Raw genomic sequence first — 25,227 nt, 5'->3', positions numbered from 1 at the left:
GTCTACAGTAACTCTGATAACCACTCTGTACAATTGTTGTCAAAAGAATATCCTCTCAGAATGCTATTCTGAGATGCAGGTTGGCACTGTTTTGGCAGCACAAGGGGGACCTATACAATATTAGGCAGGTGGTTATGTTGTTGTGGCTGATTGTGTATGTGATACAAGTTTGGAACAACATGAGGGTTAGTAAATGATGACAGATTTTTTTTAATGTCATTCTTATCAGCTGTACATTTATTGCACATAATGCAAGCATATGCTTGTGTTTAGGTTGAACCATTCTCAATTTTCCTTCATGCTTCGTTCAATCCAGTCAACAAACTTGGAGACGCGTACATACACTCCTGGTTTCATGGCATTAGCACATCCAAGACCCCATGATGTCACTCCCTGAAGAATGTATGTGTTCTGTGAGAAGCAAACAAGAGGACCACCGCTGTCACCCTAAACGAGAGAGAACAAAATGCACATTTGTATAACAACTGCATGTGAAGTCTGACATCAATGCAAATAGAATAAGGATCACAATTGTATAACCAGTTAGTAGCTCAGTTTCAAACCCTAGTGAGGTGCCTCAATGTTTACACCAGGGTGTCAAGTTTTGGCTGGTGAGTTTCTAAGGTTTGCCCTGTTGGAAGATGCCATACATAGTAATGCTGGCAAAAAGCATGTTTCTCCAGAATCCCTTACCTGACAAGTGTCAGTTCCACCTTCAATGTTTCCTGCACACATCTCATGGTCCTTCACACGGCCTCTCAAATATGATGGACTGTTGCAAATTTTATTTTCAATAACTGGGAAGCCGGTTTCTTTCAGAACACCTTCACCTCTGGTTCCTGAGAAACAGAAAAGTGTAAAGCTATAATTGTCAACTCTTAAGTCAGAAATGCTATAAAACAGTAACGATGGTTTAGAGAGAGTAAATATTTGGGGGGCATGTTAAAGTGACCTACCCTTTGTCATCCCCCAGCCTGTGACATAGCATTCAGTTTTGCTTGGCACAATATAGTCCTTTTCTGGTAGGCAAGCAGGCAAAATCTTATCGTTTATAATTGCTGGCCTAAAATGAGACACACTCGTTGTTGTGAGTTTGCCCTTATAAATGTCATTCTAAATATGATTATGTTGTTAATATGTATTGGACCATTTAGAAAGCTGGAATTGTATTTCATCTTCCACAATACAGAATTTGGAAGTGTTTCTGCGCTTCTAGTTTGGTGAACAAAACTGAATTAGAAACAAACAGGTTCAAACAAGTTTCCAGAACATGTCCCTATCTGCCATCTGTCAAACAAACAGATAGTCCCACTCTACACTCACGCCATTGGCATAGCCTGTGTTGGGTTGTTTGGGATGCTCAAACAAGCATTGCAATATTTTGATTGCACCACACTCAGCAGATTAAGCTGGGATAGGAGTATACATTACACACACTTCACCTTTAATAAATATATTTTTTAGGTTATAAGTGGGTTATTTCAGTTGCATTGCAAGTACAAGACATTAACAAGGGACAGCAGAAGCTGAGTGCCTCTCTAACCTTTCCAATTTGAGAAGAGCAATGTCAGCCCCGCCTGGTCTCTTTATAATCTTAGAAATGTCTCGTTCCTGTTTGGATGTTTCACTCGCACTTTCTGTGTGGATTCCAAGGATTATCTTGTAGAAAGATGGCCTCTGAGACCTGTGAAATGATAGGTACACATTCAAAGCGATTGTTCACACAAAAATGAACTTTCTTTACTTTTAACATTGTTATTTACTTTGGAAGCAATCTTAACCGTACATGTCAAGCAAGTTTTTGCCGTTCTAATCCACTCAAAAAAATACAAATAAAACATTAACTCACCTCTCAAGGCAATGCGCTGCGGTCAGGACCCACTGTGGATCAATTAGTGTTCCACCACAGAAATGAACTTTGCTAGAGCTACAGTATAATAGAAATGAACAGGTAATAACTGTTGAAAACCATTTGTCAGCAGACAATTACAATAATTATATATTTATTTCTCCCCAATTTGGAAAGCCCAATTCCCAATGCACTCTAAGTCCTTATGGTGGTGTAGTGACTTGCCTCAATCCGGGTGGCGGAGGACGAATCTCAGTTGCCTCCGCATCTGAGACCATCAATCCGTGCATCTTATCATGTGGCTTGTTGAGCGTGTTACTGTGGAGGCATAGCGTCTGTGGAGGCTTTACACTATTCTCCGCGGCATCCACGCACAACTCACCACACACCCCACCGAGAGTGAGAACCACATTATAGTGACCACGAGGTGGTTACCCCATGTGACTACCCTCCCTAGCAACAGGGCCAATATGGTTGCTTAAGAGACCTGGCTGAAGTCACTCAGCACACCCTGGATTCAAACAACTCTAGGGGTGATATTCTGTGTCTGAGCTACCCAGGATCCCGATAATTATTGTTTTTAATGATAAAGAGTTTATTATAGTATAGGGGAGACCAGGGCTAGTTGACAAACTGGATGTTACAGTGAATGATGAGTTCTTGGAATACATGTTGACCTTTTGTGACATGCCCCAATAGTGGTTCAACCTTCTACCCACAGTGTATAGTTGACCCTTGGTTAAATGTATTACATTGCCCTCCTAGATTTTCTTACGGGCAAAACAACCAAGCCTAATCAGATGAAGATAGAACCTTTTGCCTACCCCAAAGGCCAAAATATCCCCCTAAAGATCACATTCTAGTACCAGCCTTGACCCTAAACCTACCCCTAATAAATATAATAAGTCTTCCTCTGCCATCCTATGTTTCGGAAATCCATGTCACGGTCTCCCCTAGAATTCTGCTCCTTATCTTACATGCCTCTTGCAGAATTTTCAAGATGTTTAAATATTTAACTTTCCACAGTGGTAGAACATTCATGTGTCTAAATATCTGTTTAGTTTTTTATGGTTTATTTCTCTTATTATTGTTCTTTTGTTTTAGACATAGCACACATATTACAGACTCCACAAGTGTCTGCAGATTGATAGTGTATTAAATAACTGTAAATGAGCATACATTATGAGGCAGAGGAGGGAAGTTTATATACCTGGTCCTAAGACTGATCTGCCATGGCCAGGAGTGTGGCTTGGAAACGCATCCCCCAACAATCCGGCCGAAGCATCGTTTAGGTTTTATCAATGGCTTCCCACATTTCGTACTCTCTGATTAGGAGGGAAATGCATTTAATGTATCTTATTATACATCAAGTAAATTTGATACTTGAGCCTAGATAATAATGATTAGATAATTGCACATGGAATTTCTTCGCCAATGGAATAAAGCATTTCCAAGAGGAATATTAAGAATCTTTACCACAGTCTGGGATCTGACAGTAATCCCACTTCTTATTTTGATCTGTTGTATAGCACCAAGGTCCGTTCACATCCTCATCTGGATTTCTGCATTGCTTATACAGTAAAACCATGTTAAACTGTTATTTCCTTTAAAATTTGGCTCTCATCTTATGATTCAACTTAATATTCTACCTAGACCTACATTAGAGTCCAGGCCCTTGTCTGGATGTGTCTCAGGGGTAAATCTTGAATGGTGGTGGGGGGTCATAGAACTCCATGCTTGGCAGGTCACTCCCATTATGGTCGTAGATGTGGGGCCCCTGTAATCTGCTCCATTACCAACCTTACAATCTTAAAAAACAAACAAAACACATTGCAACTCACACCCTGCCTTGGGCAATACTGTGGCACTTTTGGCATTTGATATCATTGACTTGATGTAGGTTAAACCTTGTCTTGAAGAAGTGGATTGCTCTGTTTGTGGAGGTGCAGCTGCTGCAGTTTGGGTAGTAGACTGAGTGCTGGGTTTGCCTTCACATCGGTCAATGTTGCAATACTCCCACCGAACAGAGGGGTCAGTGGTGTAGCACCAAGGGGCTCGGTCACCATCTGGGTTCCTGCACAGGTTCCTCCTCAGATCTCTGCATGGTGGGGGAAAAACATAAATTAAGGAGCCAGAGGGAAAATCAGTGGAGAAAAAGGTGCAACAATGCAAGTCCAGTGGTTTTTAGTCTGGGGCAGATGTATTTACAGTTTTCTTGACTAACAAGTGGGCGGTGCCATGATGATTCTCATTCCTGCTGGACTGTGTTCTGGTTCTGGTCTACATAAAAAGTGATGTAAAAACTACTGAATTTAGCATTTCAACCATTTTAACTTTTAGCCTCAACTTGTGCAGTGAACACAAACTCTCAAAATAGTCAATTATATTATTGTAACTAACCTCAGGCCATCGCTTCATGTCATCTACCCACTCAGGTGAGGCACTTCCAAAAGACACTATGGAGCCTTTTTTGTTTTGTTTATATTTGCAATTTTACCAAATGTAATAGATTAAACAACACATTATCTGCTAAAAATATTAATTGATGAAAGATGAAAACACTGCAAACTAAAACAGGCTTCCATTATGAATCATTAAACACTTTTGCGTTCAGATAAATGTGGATAGTTATGCAGAAGTGGAAGCAAGAGAATTCCCAAGATCTCAAATCCCATGCACTTGCACACATTAGCATTTCTTATATATTGGATCAGTAACCTGTGCAAGCGTAACGGTGGCCAGCTGATAGATAGCTGTGCAATGTGTAGGAGGCGGTAGCCTTTAGCCTCCTTGTTAGCGCACCAGCCTCCCATTCCGGAAACGCTGGTTCGAGTCCCATACGGAGCAGGTAGAATAGGAGCGTCACAATGGTGCCGTGACCCAGATGGGAGTGAGGTTTAGGGGGTGAGTGTAATGGGTCTGATAGATAGCTGTGCATTGTGTATAAACCTCACTCTCCTGATCTCAAGAGGTGCACTAGCGACTGACGCTAGAGGCTGTAGCCTTTAGCCTCCTTGTTAGCGCACCCGCCTCCCATGCCAGTTCGAGTCCCGTGCAGAGTGGGTAGAAAAGGAGTGTCACACAAGCAAAAACGGATCACGTTCACCTTAGCTTAATACATGAAGATGATGAAGATGTTCTGAAGAGCGAGTACTGCAACTTTTTTAATTGCACTTACAAAAATGGAGAGTTTATGGCAAATTTGCCTCAAACTGTAAATTGTTGCCGCAAGTTTGCCATTTTTTCCGCTTCACGTAGAGGATGATGAGGAATGTAGTTTTGTTGCAAATGCTTGTAGCTGCATAAACCAGTTAAACGAGTCCCATTGTCAAGTTTTATTATTATAATTCAAAACAGTACAAAAACTACAAACAAACTAAACTGCAAGGGGAGTGTCGCTGTCCTTTTCTGCATATCGGAGCCTATTTTGAAGCCCTCTTCAGCAGTCGTGGCCCATTCGGCAAAACTTGGCGGCCCGTTTCAGCTTATCGCCGCCAGTTCGGCCATTTCGAGGCCGGCCCAAATGAAAATGTCCCATTTCTCCCTCTGGCCAGTCCGCCCCTGGCTCACGTGCTGATTGTCGATGCAGCCTTGTGATAGCAAAATGCTTTTTTCTTTTTTTTTAACAGCCTTAAGTTAACATTTGAGGTATGACTGTGTATAGCCTAATTTATGTTCTAGAACAAAACTGAAAAATCTTTTCAAATAATTTTAACCAGTATTTACTATCTAAAACTGGCATAATAAAAACCAATAGCTTGAAAATGCTAATTGTCTTCTCGGGTATTCTTACTACAACCTGAACACCTTTATTAAAGCAACACGTAATGTGTGAAGTCGGACCGCATTTCTGACGGCATGTACCTGCTGTTATTTGAACGACAGACACATTAACATAATTTGTTTATCAGCTGATATACTCTTATTTAAATACTGAAATCAAATGTGTTAGGTACAACAACTTCATAATTCCTTTCCAAGGCATTATAACCCAATTGTCTGACTATACCACAGGTCTTAACATACCAACCACTACCTCATTTCCAATTATGAATGGCAATGAAAGATGACCAAGCCAATGAGAGTAAGTTATGGACCACCTTGTTTTGCAGGCTACAGCCAGTTGTGACCAGTGTTCACTCAAACAAACCAGTTAAATGTGATACTACACAGTGACAGTCCAAGCGAGAACCAATGAAGTTTGTGCCAATCTTCTCCTAATATGGCAATTCAGAGCTCACATTTTTAATAATGAGAATGCGTGGAGGATATGATTTTGAGTGAAAACCCGATTTTATGTCGTCCACGTTCCACACAAATCTATCAAATGACTTCAGAAGACTTTGAATACAGTGCGCCAATCATATATGGACTACTTATATGGTGATGTTATGTGTGTGTAGTGCAAGTCATGGTTTAAAAATAGTGAACTAAGTAAGTTTTAAGGGCCATTGTTTAAACAAGAATAACATGTAGGCTCACTGACAAAATATTAAAAGTTTAGCCTAAAATCTTAATAAAATGGTTTGTTATTCATAAAAAAATTACAGTCCTACAGTTGAAAGATGTTGTATCCAACATAACTTTGCTGCTAATATTATAGACTTCTGCATCAGCTAAATCATGGAATATTGCATGCCAAATGTCAGTACGTCCTAAGGTGTCAGTTTGGTGATAGAATGTGGTTGTAAGTTCAATCTTTGTGTGAACGTAACAGTATTAAGCCTAGCACAAAAAAAAAAAAGAAGGACTGACAGCTGTATTTTGCTGCTGTGTGAACGTGGCCTGTGTCAATGCAGAAGTTCTTACGCTTTGAGGAAGTCCTGAGGTGTTTTGGAATGTTTATGAGGTTCCATGGATGTCCAGAACTGGCATTTCTTTCCACTTATGGTCTCTGACATGGCTCCACGGTAAGAGCTTCCATCACCTTCATAACATTCATCCCCTTCAGGGATGACTGGCACCTCTGGGAATCACATACATCGATCAGCCACAACATTAAAACCACCTGCCTAATTTTGTGTTGGTCCCCCTTGTGTCCGCCAAAACAGCGCCAACCAACTTCTCAGAATGCTAATCTATTCTTCTCACCACAATTATACAGAGTGGTTATCTGAGTTACCGTACACTTTGTCAGTTCGAACCAGTCTGGCCATTCTCTGTTGACCTCTCTCGTCAACAAGAAATTTCCTCAAAAATAACTGACGCTCACTGGATGTTTTTTGTTTTTGGCAACCTTCGGAGTCAATTCTAGAGACTGTCTCAGGAGATCAGCAGTTACAGAAATACTCAAACCAGCCCATCTGGCACCAACAATCATGCCACAGTCCAAATCACTGAGATGACATTTTCTCCCCATTCTGATGGCTATTGTGAACGTTAACTGAAGCTCCTGACCCGTATCTGCATGATTTTATGTACTGCACTGCTGCCGCACGATTGGCTGATTAGATAACCGCATGGATGATTGTTGGTGCCAGGCAGGCTGGTTTGAGTATTTCTGTAACTGCTGATTTCCTGGAATTTTCACACACAACAGTCTCTAGAGTTTACTCCGAATGGTGCCAAAAACAAAAAACATCCAGTGAGCAGCAGTTCTGTGGATGTACATTTCTTGTTGATGAGAGAGGTCAACAGAGAATGGCCAGACTGGTTCGAACTGACAGTCTGCCGTAACTCGGATATCTGATATGTACAATTGTGGTGAGAAGACTTCAATCTCAGAATGCTAATCTGAGATGTAGGTTGGCGCTGTTTTGGTGGCACAAGAGGGACCTATACAATATTAGGCAGGTGGTTTTAATGTTGTGGCTGATCTGTGTATTTATGTTACATACACTACTATCATTAATCAGTCCTAGCAGCACATGAACTAAATAATGATAAAGGAAAACAGAATCGATTTTATGTGATACTTATTTTGAGTCATGTAACAACTCCTTCAAAACACACCAGGTCCAGGTTGATCTCCACAGCTGGGGACAGTGCAGTACTCCCAGTGGGTCTCAGGGTCTGTGGTATAACACCAGGGTCTTCTCTCCTTATCAGGATTCCTGCAGTAATTCCCTTCAAGACCCCTAGAATGGAAACAAACTATAGTTGCATTCTCTGTGCAGACAAATAGCAGTCACTAGCATTCAGTACATGTCTGGGATACTCAAGTATTGTTTCATTGTGTGATCTTGAAGAATAGCCTAATATATATGAGCTAAAGCTTTAAGATGATGATGAGTTATTCACAGTATGTGGGCTGTCCATTTGTTTCTTCTAGTTCAGTGTTTTTTTAAACTGTGGTGTGCATGTACATGACTCTGGAACTTTACAAGACTAAAAAAATATAGATATGTTTTGGTATTTTTATTTGTCCATGTTTTATTAATAATTTTGTGTATACTGCATATACAATTTGAATATAGCTTTGTACGTCTAAGCCTGCACACCACATTTATTCCACATGCTACAATGAGTCAGACAAATAACTAAAGTTATCAACAGAAATGGTACTCTGGTAGGATCCTTCCAGAGATCTGCAAAAGAGCCAATCATGGGACTGATGAGGGTCTTATAGCAGCAGGAACTACAGGAATATTGATATGAATGGCATTATTAATTGTCTCAACATTGTGTTCAAAGATACATCAATATGATTAAAGCAAAAAAAAAAAAAGCTATTATTGGGATCATCGTTGACATGGTGGTACTTTCAGGGCTCCAGATTGTGACTGAAATGGTTGCAAATGCAGAATCAAAAATAAATAATTGCAACAATATTTTTGAAAATATTGTAAGATTGTAAAGATTTCTAAATAATATAAAATTATAGGTTTCCAATTCTGTAACCCCAGTCCTCTGAAACATCGAGTGGAGAGATCCACCTATGGGTGTCCCTCCCATAGGTGGATCTCGAACACAAGATGACGAAGGAGAACCATAATTTAAAATCTAGTCGCCATTGGCGACATTTGGGTTGAGTCCATTCAGATGCGATTTCGTCAGATATCATCTTGTGAGTTACTGAATGCATATTTAGTGTATCTTGTGCTGCATTTAACCCTTTCTGACTGTTGAGATGAGCTCACTGCATGCAACAGCAAACACCGCATGAGCCATTATGTCTGATTCCTGAACAAAATACTCTTTTGAACTTGGGGGCCGAGTTAGGAATGGCATACTACCATACTACTCTTACTATTTCTGCCATAGGCAAATGTGGCAGAAGTAGTAAGAGCAGCATGGATAGTAACTTGGCCCCTGAGTTCCATCCAGCTTTTGACACTTAGGACAATTGAGGGACTCATACACAACTATTACACAAGGTGCAAACATTCAATGATGATTAAGATGGCAACACACTACTATATACATTCTATATGTACATATATTTTATGTATATGTATGTATTTGATCTCTTATATTTGTGTAAATTCTGAAAGGGGTGTGAAAACTTGTAAGGAAAAAGGGGAATGCAAACGTATGTGCTCAACTACGTATACAGTATTAAATCTGCGATTGATGGGTTATCAGCTGTCTTCATTTTCTCCGGATTTCTGTCTCGTTTCTGAACAACAATGTAAATCGAGCAATTCGATTTGGCAACTAAAAACAGCAATTTCAGTTTAGAAGCCATTGGCTACAAAGTCGTTCTTTTTTATTATTATTCTGGTGCCCGAGTTTGTTCTGATTTGTTCAAACCTGCTGCTTTGATGCTTACTTGCATGGGTAGTTCTTTGGTGTTCTGGAATGTTTGTGAGGAAACTGAGATGTCCAGTTCTGGCAAGTTTTCCCTGATTCTGTCACAGAAATAGTGCCTCTGTAGGAGCTACCTTCTCCAGTCACACAATTAAGCTCTGGTACAATTGTGGGTACTTCAGTTGCTACACGAAAAGATGAGAAATGAATGATTAAATAATTATTTGACACATAACTTAAGTGTTCCAGTCAAACGGGAATGTAGCTTACTGCATCGAGGAATGGGGCAGTGTTCCCAGTGTTTTGCTGAGGATGTGGTGAAGCACCAGGGCCTGGGCTCTCCATCAGGGTTCCTGCAATAGTTCTCCTCCAAGTACTTCTCAGGAAGACTACAAAAACACACCATATTCAAAATGCACATAATAAGCAATATCTTGTTCATGCTGTTAGTCACTTATAAAGGCTCACACTGAAGGGATGTATCCATGGTTGTGAGGTTTCTGAGAGTCCCAGCGTTGGCAGGTCAATCCACTCTCAGTGGTGGAGATCTTGCCTCTGTAGTTTTCTCCACTGCATTGAATGCACTCTTCTGCAGATATTTAGGAGGAGATTTAACCTTGTGCGACCCTGCGCTCTCATGCGAGTACATTGATGTTTTGTCTATGCTATGCGCTATGCATATTTTCATTTCATTTATACAGTCAGATCTCAGTTCAGGACATTCTGGGCTGTCATCAAAGGGGTAAACTTTCAACAAATCAAGTCATGTGACAAAACAACATGGAGCCCATCTCAGCGCAGTTCGTTTTTTGGAGAAGCGCCAACAAAACTAGCCTTTCTCTGGTAAGAAACCTCATTATGTTTTCACATTGAAACATTGAAATTCAAAAGACTAGTGTCTCTAGTTTAATCCGATATGTAATCTTGAAAATGTCATCGATTTATTGTGAATCAGCTCGTTGTACTGTACTGTTAATGTGATGTTTCACACACAACAAGGCAAAGGGAAAACAGCACTAGCTGTGAAACGGTCCTGATTAATGTTCATGGCAGTAGCATCTCAGTCTCTGCTGGGCATAGGCATCTCAGTAATAATGTGAGTAACAAGATGTGGTTAATGCAGACTTCTTTATTAAATATCGACCGATTGAATGACATTAACAATAGTAGCACTTGCAGAGTCCAGAAATACTCTTTCTCCACTTTCCCTTCATTTCTTGCCCTCGTGAGTAAGCGTCTGCACCCCTTATTAAAGTTCAAGCAGCAACAAGTTAAAAATGAACTATTAATACACTGCCTGGCCAACAAAAATGATGCTGTTTGGATTTAAATAATGGTTATGATCTGGGGTTGCTGACTACCTAAATGTACTGAATGAAGATGTTATCCCATCAATGGATTTTTTCTACTCTGATGGCACGGGCATATTTCAGGACAACAATGCCAAGATTCTTTGGACTCAAATTGTGAAAGAGCGGTTCAGGGAGCATAAAGAACCCTTTTCACACATGAATTGGCCACCACAGAGTTCTGACCTTAACCCCATGTGCTGGAGAAAACTTTATGGAGTGGTTCGACTCTCCTGTCATCAATAATGTCTTTAGCTTTGATTACGGCACGTATTCGTCATGGCATTGTTTCGACAACCTTATGCAATGTCGCAACATTTATTTCCATCAAGAGTTGCATTGATTTTGGCCGAGATCTTGTTTTGATGACGGGAGAGTCAAACCACTCTGTAAAATCTTCTCCAGCACATCCCAAACATCCAACTAAATGAAAAGGCAGGGAAGGCATTTATAAATATAATAAATCTTTTTTTTTTTTTTTTAATGTCAACAAAAACTGGGCAGCATAATATTACTCAGAAGAGGTCAATTCAACTAATAGTGACAGTGTGCAGAAAGCTTAAATATAGCCAGTTATGACCTGATAAAAAGGTGAAATGATCGGGATCAGTACTGCTGATCAGGTGACAAAAAAGATCGGTGATTGGTATCAGCGGTAAAAATCCTGATTGGAGCATCCCTAGTTGGCAGTGATTGGACAATGCTGGCCATTACTTTGAATCAGAATTAATTATGCTCATTTCTGATTGGCAAAATGCTTCAGCACTGGCTGTCACTTGTTTGTTTGACTGTGCAAAGAGAGAACATTGAGATTTTTAGGAAAACTATTTGCTTAGAACTAGATTTTATTTATTTGGACTGAAATCCAAGACAGCAGCTTGTTAAGCCTGTTGATGTTTGTCACTCTGTTCATGCTAACTGATTTAGCACTTTGTGCATTTTACGTCTCATTTTTGTAAACAGCAAATTTATTAGGAAGTTTGTTTGACACCAATGTTTATTTTTATGATTTTGAAATCAAATTCAACACTGCATCCACTACGTTCCACTGCATCGAACTCAAGCCTTCCAACTTAAGCTTGTTTGTGTCCTGATGAGATGCTGCACACACTATGACATCAACGCTTCCGAACTTGGGCACGTTTGTGAACCAAACTTTGATGATACAGTCATTGTGACTTCGAGCTCAAATCTAGGAATTGGATTTGTTTTGTGGACCAAGTCTTGCCGTTGTTTTCGGCTGCAGCTTAGAACCAGGGCCGAGTGTGTGCTTGGTTGCTGCCGGTTTTGTGGCATTTCGGTGGATCGCGTGGGAGCCTTCTGGGATTTTGCTGTTTCCGGCTGCTAGCAATGCTTTAACAAGCATTTCATTGCCTCCGGGTCTCCATTTGAATCATGCAATTTTACTTGTTCAAACTCTCTTTCCATGCAGAAAGAAGTTTAGAGAAAGAAGAAATTTAAAGATGGAGTTTTTAGTTTTTAACAGATAATGAGTTCTGATGTCCACAAAGCACTCAAATCGCTTGTCATAAATAAATCACCAGGCCCCGACCATGTAGAACCTGTGTTTTTAAAACTGGCAGCTGATATTATTTCATCTCCCTTAACTTATCTCTTTAATCTTTCATTAAACACTAACGTTATCCCAGAAATTTGGAAATCAGCTTGAAAGGGGGAGATCCTTCTATATTACAGTATATAAATATAGACCAATCTCAAAGCTTTGTGTTCTATCAAAAATCTACAGTCTTATCAGTGAACAGCTGACATAATCTTAATACAAACAAAGTTTTAATCAAATAATTATTCAGGGTTTCGCAAAAACATGGTACCACAACAGCCGTTTTGAAAGTTTTAAACGACAATGTGGAATCTGCGCATCCCTTTTTATTGATTTAACAAAGGCTTTCAACACAGTGGATCAGGAAACACAGTTGTATAGACTTAAAAGTGTTGGTTTATCCAACCTTGTTACATTTTGGTTTAAAAATGATTTAAGTGTAGAACACAGTGTGTACAGATAGAAGATAAACAATCTGAATAATTAGAGACTGCTAAGGGTGTCCCCCAAGGATCTGTGTTGGGGCTCCTTTTATTTTCTATTTATATAACAGTCTCGATCACAACATTCAAAATGTAAACTTCCATTTTTATGCTGATGACACTGTTATGTATTGCAGTGCTTCCTCAAAGCAGCAAGCCTTGCATAAACAACAATCAGCTGTTGATGTCATTCAGCTTTACAATTTAAACCCTGTTTTGAATAATGATAAAACCAAACATTTGTTATTTGCAAGTTTAAAGAAAATAGTAAATAATCTCACTTTTCTTCAGTCCTTAAAATGCAATGTGATTGAGTCAGTGAAAGTGTACAAATATCTTGGCATTACTATTGATGGTACATTATCTCACATTACTCAGCTAAAGAAAAAAACAAGCTTTGTTTTGCATTTAATGTAAGAACGAAACTTGTCTCTGGTACTTTTTTACCAGTACTTGATTATGGGGATGTTGTGTATCAATTTGCTCCATCTTATCTTCTTTCTTCTCTGGATGCTGTGTATCATGGTGCTTTAAGATTCATATTGAATTGCAAACCCTCAACACATCATTGCACATTGTATAATAGTGTAACTTGGCCTTCTTTGTCCACTACAAGAGAAATGCATTGGTTTTGAACTATTTACAAGGCTGTTCGGGGGTTTTTGCCTTTGTATCTCTGCAGTTTGATTCAAAGGAACAGGGTTGGGAAATATCCCCTTCGCTCCCAGAATTGTTATACTCTTTCTGTTCCCCATGCTCGAATTGAACTAGATAAAAAGTCAGCACCGTCTGACTGGAATTCTCTCCAAGTGAAAATGAAATTACAAAACTTGGTGTCTATGGAACATTTTAAATCTATCATTTAGCAACTGAATCAATGATTAGTAAATGTTTTTAGTGTTTTAAATGCCAGTTCCCTGTTTGTAGTTTTGTTTTTAATTAGGTTGAGAATGTTTTTATTTACTTGCTGCCCATCTTGGCCAGGACATTCCTGTAAAACAGTTTTTAATCTCGGAGAGGATATCCTGGTTAAATAATGTTTATATAGCTATAATTTATTTATTTTGCATATTGATCTAGGCCTGCCATTCATATCCCAAGGATTTACAAGTGGCTTCTTCCCTACTAGTTACAACTGGAATCTGCACACAGCAGTAACACTCTGTTCTCAGGAAGTTAATGCTGCACTACAGAAGATTTTTATGGTTAGAAATTAACAAAATGCCATTATTGATTGAGTACATAAAAGCAGTGTTCAAAACAATGTCCTCAACGTATCCTGATTCACTACAGTAAGCCTACAAAAACTTTTATTTTGAGCTGTCGTGTTAGATTTGGCACGAAATCGCAGGCTTATGTTGTTCATGCTTGCTTCATTATGTCATGTCTGTAAATACAGAAAACAAGTATCAGCTTTCAAGTATTCCGGCTGGGGAAACTACGCTGTTCTGTGATTCTCAAAAGCATTGCAAGCTTTTGTTGATCATAGCGACCATTGGCACACTGCTTTTGGGAAACACAGCCAATGGTCCTGGAGGAACGTTGTCTTGTTTCACTGTGCTATCACTTATTATCCTTTTAGCAGATTGTCTGTTTAAAAGTTTGTTTAAAAGACAAGTATTCAGTCAGGCAAGTTACTACAAGGTAGTGCCCCATGAAATGTATATTTATAGTAATGGAATTAATTTGTTTAGTGTATAGGCCTATCTATCTATTATAACTTTACTGCTAAATAAAGGATTGATTCAGTGCATTATATTAAGTTTTATATTGCATATTTCTACATATTATTTTCATGTTTTAATAACGTATATTTCACCCCAATCATTATTAAATCCTTGTTTAGGTTTTTAGTTTACAGTGTTATTGTGTGCAGTGCATAGACGTACTACTGCTGTTGTTGTATTATGGTTTTTTGCAGTACTAACCCTGCTTTGGAGCAAGGCTTCATATCCCAAGGTTAAATGCATTGCTAAAAATTCAAAATTAGTTTTGGATGCAAACTTTCAAAATTACAATTATGAATCATTGCTTAACCCCAGAGTTATAAAATATTTAAACTCTGCCTATGCATATTAGCCAGATGCATATACATTTAGGCATGTGAAAAGCCTAAATGTGATTTACAGTTGAAAACAATGACTTTATTGTATGTACCTGTGCAGTCTTGGATACTGCAGTGCTCCCATCTTTTCTCTGGATCTGTGGTATAGCACCAGGGACCCCCATTGTTTCCATCTGGGTTTCGACAAAAGTTGGATTCCAGGTCAGCTTTTGGATGTGTTTGTGTTGTTATGCTGTGGGAAGTTTGTATTGAGGTCAGTTAGCTGTTGGATCAAGTATTGTTTCTGTATTTATTCAATCTGGTTTTTAGAGTATTATAGACAAAAAAGTGAGATTAGTAAATGAGGACATTTACTTTGGCTTATGGGGAAAAGTTCTCTCCCATCGCTGACATCTTTTTCCTGATTGTGTCCTAGATTTTGTCCCTCTGTAGTCTGTGCCAATGCCATTCACACATTCCAGTAAGTACTCTGTGTAAATACATCATTACAAGAACACAGAATTTAAAATTCACCTCCACATTTATGATTCCAACATTAATGATTATTTTAAATTTCCAAAACACATACTAGAAGTTAATTTATCAAAATGCCTCTTAAGAAAACATTCATTAGACATAGAGAGCCACGCAAAACAAAAATATTTCTCAAAGCTGATAAGAGACAGTCCTCAATGCATTTGCAAAAGCAGTCCCTCATTGGATGAAATATTTTTTGGATAATCCTCTTCACTTTGTTTACTGACATGGACCAAACTGTGCTTTGATAAATATGTGAAGATTATATATTAACTCGGGGACAGAGAGACTTTTGAGAGGAAACATAGCATGTCCATTTTCTTATGATTCATTATATACTATTTAAACCAATTGAAACAAAATGAGTGCATGCTGGAAAGATTTTAGGGAAGTGTTCAATGTCATATGATATTAAACTTAAATCTCTCAAATCTAATTAAATTGATTGAGCTGTAGAGACTTACCCTTTTTCTGATACAGTGAAGCACTCATTCTTCGCAGTACTTGATCATTCTTAGAGTTGGCGGGAATTGTTGTACATTCCTGATCCTTTTCAATGTACATAAAGGACCTGCAAAGCACAATATACATTACTGTATTTACAGTCTATATAGAGAGTATGGACAATAAAAAAAAAAAAAATATATATATATATTTATTAGGGCTGTCGATTTAACACGTTAATTCAGTGCGATTAATTTTACAAAAAATAATGCGTTTAAAAAATGTACTGAATTAATCGTGATGCCGCCGGACCATAATAAGGAAGATTCCTGAGAAATGCAATCTTGTACTACCACATTGACGGGTCCTTAAACAAGCCCTCATAATAAATCTCCAACTGATTGACAAATTCACTTGTGAACATTTTATAAACACCTTAAATATTTAAAGATAACTATGTATAATTATATATTGATATAAATATGTATAATCATTATATATTGAATTATTGTTATATGAAGGGCTTTCTCATCAAATATTTGTATATGCGATTAATCGCGATTAATTAATCAGGACATCGTGTAATTAATTCGATAGAAAATTGTAATCGATTGACAGCGCTAATAAATATATATATATACCAGTCTACATACTGGAAATACTATTTGACCTAGTGAATTATGAGAAATATATATCTATATATAATTTTAACAAGAGCAAATCACCATCTGGCATAGCACTTTATTATCAGATCAGTTAACACTACTAATCCATTTGTAAAAGAAATGTGCTACCCAATATAACTTCAAACAACAGTTTTAGGTGTGGTTTAAACTGCACCTGCATGTAAAGGAAGTTTCTTTGTTACACCTGGTGGCACATTCTTCCACTGATTTCACAGTATACTGCATTTTGGGCAATTTCACTATCCAGGCCCAATCAGTTTTAGTATATGCATCCAGAACATCTGTGGACCCTGAAGGTAATTGCAAAAGTTCAAGCTACTCAAATTACACAAATTACACAAATTGCTAAACCGTAGGTCTAGCACTCTTTGGTTACAAACCATTTTTGATCAAGAACAAATGTATCCATGTTGATCAAGACAGTTGTCTGGACTGTTGAGTCATAAGTTCTGGGGATTTTGCTATCTACCTAGATCACTAAAACCAAAAAAGCTCCACTGTCCAAAAAATTGTCCCATGTAACATTCAGGGGGATTTTTAAAAATAGGAACCCAGCTCTCCATCTATATACATACTAAGCAACTGGGCATATCACATTAAGGAATTTTATCAATTATGTATCAAAAGACTGGGATAGGAATCGGAAGCACACCTGGGAATTTGCTGGGAAGAAAAAAAAAAAACACTTTTTACCTTGAAAAAACTTCCTCTTACCTGTGCTTTTGGTGTGGCCCTTCAGGATACCTGGAGGTAACAATATGAATCATTTTGATCACATCCAGATACAATTAGTGTTATTAATTATAGGTTGGTTTTGGTCAGTTCTTTTAATTCTTAATTATTTAAAGCATAGCAGAAATAAACTAATTACTAAAGCATTTCTTTAACAATTAATCGTCTTACCTGAAAAGAGGAAAAGACAAAGTAAAAGAGCTTCTTTGTAAACCTCCATGTTGGAGCAATGGCAAGCAGAGCGGACAAGTACTTCAGGAGGTTTTGAATCCTTTAAACATGACAGTTGAATAAATATTATAGTGCATCAGTAAATCATTGTCGCAACAAGGACATGGACCAGGTCATGTTTGTCAATCAATGTGTTCTGAACCCTCATTACGGTTTCTGATCACATGATTTATCAGATCTAGACAATTGTTTGGGTTAGTATCAGAAGCATCTTGCCCATTCATTAGCCAAGTGCATTTTGAATGCAACTTCCAAAAAATTAACTAAACACAGTTTTCATAAATACTGGTGTGACTTCCTCGGTTGTACTTCAAATAAGGCATATAAAGTAAATGGGTAATAAAATATGAATGAACAGAGAGACAGAAATAATCATTCATTTTAAAGCAATTTTAATGCATTTAAATACATCAGTGTAACAAATCAACACGTTAGTGAGAGGCCAATAGTCATCATAAACTAGTCCCATATGAGTCAAGTAATCCATCTAAAATGATTTTACGATGCTTTAAGATTTGAGCTCACTTGAAAATACACGAGATGAGAAATAAAATTGCTTTCAAGTAGGGATTTTAATGATTAATTGATCATTGATTAATTGTCAAATTCAGGTACTGGTGCCACCATCTGTAGAACTTCCAGTATTTTTTCGGTATTTCTTAAACAGTCTCCTTTTTTACATAAGTATCATAGAATAAAAAGTCTGATTAGGATACGAGGACATATACTTTGGCAAATGGGGGTATGTTTTCGTCCAGTGCTGGCATGTTCTTCCTGATTTTGCCCCACAATATTTTGTGCCAATGCCATTCACACATACCAGTATGTACACTGTATGAAGAAGTGTAGAAAATAAATATTTACTAATTGATTTAAACCAGTTTAAATGAAATATTTAAAATGATTTTTGAGGACATATTTAAATATTAAAGATACATTTATTGAAAATACATTGTTTTGTAAACAGTACACTACAGTAAGTTTGTTATGCTTTCTACACTGACTAATGAAATTAAGGTCATATTTCACTAACGCCATTGGTCAAATGAAACCTCAAGCGCTGCCACTGAACTCTGGTATAAATGTATCAAATGTATTGCTTGGAAATATGATTAATACTAATACAATATTTGGTCCAGTGGTCCAATACAGCCCATGCTTTGTTAACAATTTTGCATATTGTTGGGCCTATGTACTGTGATAAACTACATTTTGATATATGGGATGGAAAAAAGCTTTTGAAAGGACAAGAAAAACATACCATGTCCATTCTCCTCTCTTTCTCCTTCTGATTAATAATTAGTACATGTTGAAAACATTTTAGGGAGGGGTCTTTAAGGTCATCTTATATTAAACTTTTAAATCTATCTTAGGCAATTGACTTGGCCAAAAAGACTTTCTCTCCAGTACTTTGTCAGTCTTAGAGTTGACAGGTAATGTGACACATCTACGAAACCTGTCCTTGTATCTAAAAGACCTGCAAAGTACACATATACATTACATAGTATTTCAATAATAGACTAGATCAAATTAGTCTTGTGTTCATATGCAGCTTCCCAGCCGTCCTCTGCTCTACAGTCATGAATGTTTGATATTTATATTTCATGGTGCTGCTGTGCTTGAGTAAACAGTTTGATACATTTGAATGCAACTTGCTGGGTGTGTGTTGTACAAAATGTAAATATAGTTTTTTATTGTTGTGGAGCTGGTTAATCCTCTTCTGATTGAGTTTCAAATGGCTGTATTCGAAGGGCTGCATGATGTTAGCCGGTCATAACAGTGGCTGTTAAAATTGAGGTTTTGAAGTGGATGCTGAGGAACCTAGCATTTCAGACAGAGGGTCAGGAACAGTGTGGAAAATTATCGTTATCGTTATGACCATTTTGGTGCCAAAAAAAAAAACTTAATTAAAATAATAAGTGTATCTAAATGTAAAATGTAATTTTATTAAAAAAGCTTGGGAAGAGCAAGTAGGAAACCGATGGAGTGCGTACTCCAGGTAGGGAATGAGGTTTTGCCCCAAGTGAAGGAGTTCAAGTACCTCGGGGTCTTGTTCACGAGTGAGGGGACAATGGAGCGGGAGGTTGGCCGGAGAATCGGGGCAGCGGGGGCGGTATTGCACGAGCTCTATCACACCGTTGTCACGAAAAGAGAGCTGAGCCGGAAGGCAAAGCTCTCGATCTACCGGTCAATTTTTGTTCCTACCCTCACCTATGGTCATGAAGGCTGGGTCATGACCAAAAGAACTAGGTCACGAGTACAAGCGGCCGAAATGGGCTTCCTCATAAGGGTGGCGGGCTTCTCCCTTAGAGATAGGTTGAGGAGCTCAGTCATCCGTGAGGAGCTCAGAGTAGAGCCGCTGCTCCTTTGCGTTGAAAGGAGTCAGTTGAGGTGGTTTGGGCATCTGGTAAGGATGTCCCCTGGCCGCATCCCTAGGGAGGTGTTTCAGTCACGTCAAGCTGCGAGGAGGCTTCGGGGAAGACCCAGGATTAGGTGGAGAGATTACATCTCCACACTGGCCTGGGAACGCCTCGGGGTCCCTCAGTCAGAGCTGGTTAATGTGGCTCGGGATAGGGAAGTTTGGGGCCCCCTGCTGGAGCAGCTGCCCCCGCGACCCGACTTTGGATAAGCGGTTGAAGATGGATGGATGGATGGATGGATGGAAAGAGCATGTTCATTTAATCCAACCAATCACACAGCCAGAGTAAGAGTATATAAACAGCTGCTTACCTCTACGTTGCATTGAGAGTTTCCAGCATCTCACCACCTCCCCATCTCCTCCTATCTATTCCATCAATACTCAGGTCAAGTCTCGAGCCCCTCGCCCCAGACAGTGAGCCACACATCTTTACACTATCCTTAATACAGGATTACATTAACTGCGAACTACTAAAATTCAATCAAAAAAAATATGTCATGACCCCTATAAACCTACTTATTGTTGCAAGTCATAGGCTTAAACAAACAAAATAAAATGGCTTATTATAGAGTATTAAATAAAGAGCAGGTCTACAGGCTTAACAGGAATACCCATATACAGTACACAGCTGAGTGCCAACAGATAAACAAATGAAGCTACATCACGAGTGGTCTTGTATAGTGATGGATTTGCGGCGCAATATGGCCTTTTACTGTACAGTGTGATTATAATGGGAGTGATTTGCTTTTGTTGTGTCACGCTGCTCTTGTCTGGTTTAGACAGGATGTTAATTGAAAAGTTTGGCTGGTGTTTTATCAAAGAGATATTACTATTCAATGGCTGTACATAATAAGTTATGTCCTCTTCCTCCCCATTCCACTGAATAATGATGTTTAAAATGAGCAGAGTGTTTGTGTTGGCTGTCACTAAATGAAAGAATTCTACAAGACTACATAAGGTTACACCAGCATTACGTAAATAAGATTTCAAGATGATCAAGTTTGTAATAATTATCAATAGCTCACTCCTGCTAACCATTGCATAACTTTATTTTCTGTATAGCGCAGCAGTTTCTGCAGAAAAACGCTGACAGTACAAAAGCACAAGTGTTGTTTGCAGCCATAGTTGTCGTGACGTATTGCTTCATCGCTGCTCACGCTGCTTCAGCATACTTAAATTTACATTTATGCATTTGGCAGACTTACACTTATTACAGGGACAATCCCCCCAAGCAACCTGGAGTTAAGTGTCTTGCTCAAGGACACAATGGTGGTGGTCGTGGGGATCGAACCAGCGACCTTCTGATTAACAGTTATGTGCTTTAGCCCACTACGCCACCACCACTCCTATAATGTGCATACATTGCATACTGTGTGCAACAGGCATCAGAGCAAATAACCATCTGCCATAGCTCCTTTAGATCAGATAAGACAATACCAGAAATGGTAAACATGTATGAGCTGATGCAAAATGTTTGATGGGTGAGTCGACATAATATGGCCAATTCTTGGTCCTGAATCTTACGAAAACAACATGACGACTTTCTATATGATCATGTTTAATACAAATAATATTAAACAGTTTTAGGTGTTGTGTGAACAGCACCTGTATGTAAAGGCTGTCTCTCTGTTGCACTTGGGGGCTGTAACGAATGGCTGCTGCTGGTATAGGCAATGACGATGATGATGAAATGAGAACCCAAGTGCTATTTATTAAAAAAAACTTTAAATCCAGAACCTAACTATAAATGTTAACTAAACTAGACATAAACATGAACATGACTTGACATGGCAAGACATAAACGTGGCTTGACAAAAACAGCTACACTCATATTCAATACTTGACAATGGCAAACATGACATTGGGAGAACAAGACAATCAAGTTAACCCATGAAAAGACAGAACTGATCACAAGATAATTAAACAATAAACCAATGTACACAAGACACATGGAGGGAAACAGGAATCGCATGACTGGGAAAACATACAGTATCACATGAACAGGAACTAAACTTTTCAAAATAAAAGACATGAAATACATGCACACATTAATTTAATGTTACAGTGGCACAATCTTCTGCTGTATTCACATGATAAAACATGTTGTTTCCTTCCATTATGCAGACCCCATCAGTTTTTACATACGCAGCCAGAACACCTATGGAATGTAAAAACCATCAGAAAAGAGGTGAGCTGAGTTTCAAGTCAAACAATTTAGCAGAGGAATTTGTTACAAACATGCAACCAGCTGTTGGTTGCTCAAGAAAGCTGTCTGGACAATGGAGATAAAAGTTGATTGTGATATCTCATTAAATCCATCACCAATAGCCCCACTTTCTTGAACAAAGAACCCATGTAACTTATAGATGGATCTCTAAAATATCAACATTTGCATGTAAACACTCAGGCTAAGCAAACGGCCATAACACATTATGAAACTTGATCAACAAAACTCTGTATCAAAGACTGTAATAGGACTAGGAAGAACACTTGCTATGAAAAGGTACTGTAGTTCACCCAAGTAGTTCAGTCATCAGTCGTTGTCCTACAAGGACAGTGACCACATCATGTTGTGTTTTTCAGATATTTTGTGGGTATTGAACCCACCATTACTGTAATGTATCTGATCACATGGTTTACCAGATTTAGACTTTACATTTGTTTAGTGCCACATCTGCCAAGTGGATTTTGATCTTTCAGGGGATTTTTTTTACCTGACCCTTTGTTTTAAATGATTGATGTTGGTTTAGCCTCACAAGAATGCACTGAGAGGGAAAATTATAAAATAGGGCAAAAACAGAAATACAGAGAGAATAATTCACTAGAGATTTCTTCTCCCAATGTTCCATTTCAATTAATATATTTATACATTATACTGTATACTGTATAGCAGGGGTGCCCACAATTTTTTGCATGATGATCTACTTTTAAATGGCCAACTCAATAAGATCTACCAACTAAAATAGTTGCTTGTTGGGACTACTGCATGTATAACTACATGGAATTAATCTTGTAATTAATAAAAAAATATATATATGTAATAATGTTCAATGTTGAAATCATTCAGTTTTGACACTAAACCCAAAACACCTACAGCACAATAGATTACAATAGCCAGGGCATTTACCTTATTCTGATGACTCGTACTGAATGGAATCAGACAGTAGTTGCTGGTAGCTAGTCTCAAACACTGCTAGAATCGCAATTTCGCGCTCTGTTCTCAGAAACCCTTGGAAGGCCTGAACCTAGTTGTCATGGCAACTGAATAAACAAAAATCTTGCCTGGTCAAAATTTACTTGTCAAGTGCAAGTCATTTAAATTTCGTGTGATCTACCAGCATTGCCTTTGCGATCGGCTGGTAGATTGCGATCGACGTATTGGGCACCCCTGGTGTATAGTATACATACACTGCACTGTATATTCCCACCAGTGTCACAAATCAACAAGTTAACTATCAACTGAGAGGCCAAGAGCCATCTTTTATTTATTTAGATTTTTATCACCTTTTCTCCCAATTTGGAATGCCTAATTCCCACTACTTAGTCCTCATGGTGGTGCTGTTACTCACCTCAATCCAGGTGGCAGAGGACAAGTCTCAGTTGTCTCCGCTTCTGAAACCGTCAATCCGCGCATCTTATCATGTGGCTTGTCGTGCATGACACCGTGGAGATTCCGCATGTGGAGGCTCATGCTACTCTCCGCGATCCACACACAACTTACCACCTGCCACATTGAGAGCGAGAACCACTAATCACAACCATAAGGAGGTTACCCCATGTGACTCTACCCTCCCTAACAAACGGGCCAATTTGGTTGCTTAGGAGACCTGTCTGGAGTCACTCAGCACACACTGGGTTCTAACTCACGTCAATACTCGCTGAGCTACCCAGGTCCCCAAGAGCCATCTTAATCTTAAGTATCTATCATTTATCTTCTGACGTTATTTGCACACGCAAATACAAGTTAAGATCAATCGACAGCATTTGTGGCATAATGTTGATTACCACAAAATGTAGTATAGGCTCATCCCTCCTTTTCTTAAAAAAAGCAAAAATCAAGGTAAAGTGAAACACTTACACTCAAAGTGATCAATTAATTTAAAATGTAATATAATCCAATTACAATTTTTATCCAAATACTTTTTTGTAATCTTATTATGTAATCCAGATTACATGTAATCCATTTCTACCCAGCATTGCATATTCACCCTTGTTTATAAGTATGCAAGGAGGTGTATGAATCAAATGCATGCATAAGAAATCCTGATTCATTTTAGTGAACCTGTTTGTTCGGATGATTGAGACGTCCAAAGAAAAAAAGGAAAACAAGCTGAGCTACCAGCAACCTCAGAAAAGTGAATCTGACCCCAGTTTCCCATCTCAGTCATTGAACCAGGAGGCATTTGAAGGAGAGAAGATCTCTGACTTTGGCAGTGGTATCAACCAACCTGCCCAACAGTTCATGTCTCGAAGATTTCCCCAAGAGTTTAGTCACAACACTTTTGAAATCTCCCTTTTAATTGGTTAATTTTGTATTGTTTACTACAGAGTTTGAATGTACCCTTTAGTATAAACCAGGGTTAGTTGTTTTGCTCCAGTATATATTTCTCAGAGTGGCTTTGTTTTTGATAGTCAAAAGTTAGTATTTGCTAAAGTATGGCTCAGGAGAAAGATGCATCTCATTAAACACATGTTGACCTTTCGTGACATCGTGCCCCAATACCAGGCAACTAGAGAAGACCCACTGCTAGAGAAAACCCACATTTGTGTAATTGGCTTTTGACTCAATACTGTATAGTTACTGAAATACTATAGCCCTTGTGACAGTTTCTCCTCTTGCCTAACTCTTTATTCAGTTTTAAAGTTGTGTGTAGTGAAGCCATAAATCCAATGCCTTGGCACCACCTTCAGAGGGCATTGTTACATTAAGACATCACAGGTACCTAGAAATGTGAAAAGAATGGATTTAATGGTCCTGGTGTTCACTGTAAAATAATACCATTTATTTTACTCTTATTCTTCTAATTCCATTTTATTCTTCCACCAAAAAGATCCCATTTTTGCACAATTTTGTTTGAGGGCATGGGAAACATTTCTCATGAAAACAATGTTGAGAAACTTGAACAGAATAATGTGGACGTGGTCTAAATTATGAAATATCAGACCCACCACTTGCATTTAGTATTTCTGCCAATTTATATAGT

The 25,227-nt window shown here is 38.5% G+C and overlaps 1 protein-coding gene across 1 annotated transcript; it reads right to left on the bottom strand.

Moving 5' to 3' along the window:
• Positions 1 to 98: 98 nt before the first annotated feature.
• plg (plasminogen) lies at positions 99 to 17,663 on the bottom strand. The gene is made up of 20 exons (XM_052098875.1): positions 17,545 to 17,663; positions 17,356 to 17,385; positions 16,796 to 16,931; positions 15,976 to 16,082; positions 15,350 to 15,464; positions 15,088 to 15,227; positions 10,007 to 10,127; positions 9,809 to 9,927; positions 9,561 to 9,723; positions 7,802 to 7,926; positions 6,659 to 6,815; positions 3,757 to 3,947; positions 3,509 to 3,657; positions 3,326 to 3,419; positions 3,060 to 3,174; positions 1,850 to 1,927; positions 1,544 to 1,684; positions 957 to 1,063; positions 694 to 839; positions 99 to 447 (listed from the first exon to the last, which is right to left on the bottom strand). Exons 1-20 carry the CDS (start codon positions 17,591 to 17,593, stop codon positions 286 to 288), a joined length of 2,445 nt encoding a protein of 814 aa, XP_051954835.1. The 5' UTR covers positions 17,594 to 17,663; the 3' UTR covers positions 99 to 285.
• Positions 17,664 to 25,227: the final 7,564 nt, after the last annotated feature.

Source organism: Xyrauchen texanus, chromosome 30, assembly GCF_025860055.1.
Source record: "Xyrauchen texanus isolate HMW12.3.18 chromosome 30, RBS_HiC_50CHRs, whole genome shotgun sequence".
Lineage (NCBI taxonomy): Eukaryota > Metazoa > Chordata > Actinopteri > Cypriniformes > Catostomidae > Xyrauchen > Xyrauchen texanus.
This window is presented reverse-complemented; position numbering and strand designations above follow the sequence as displayed.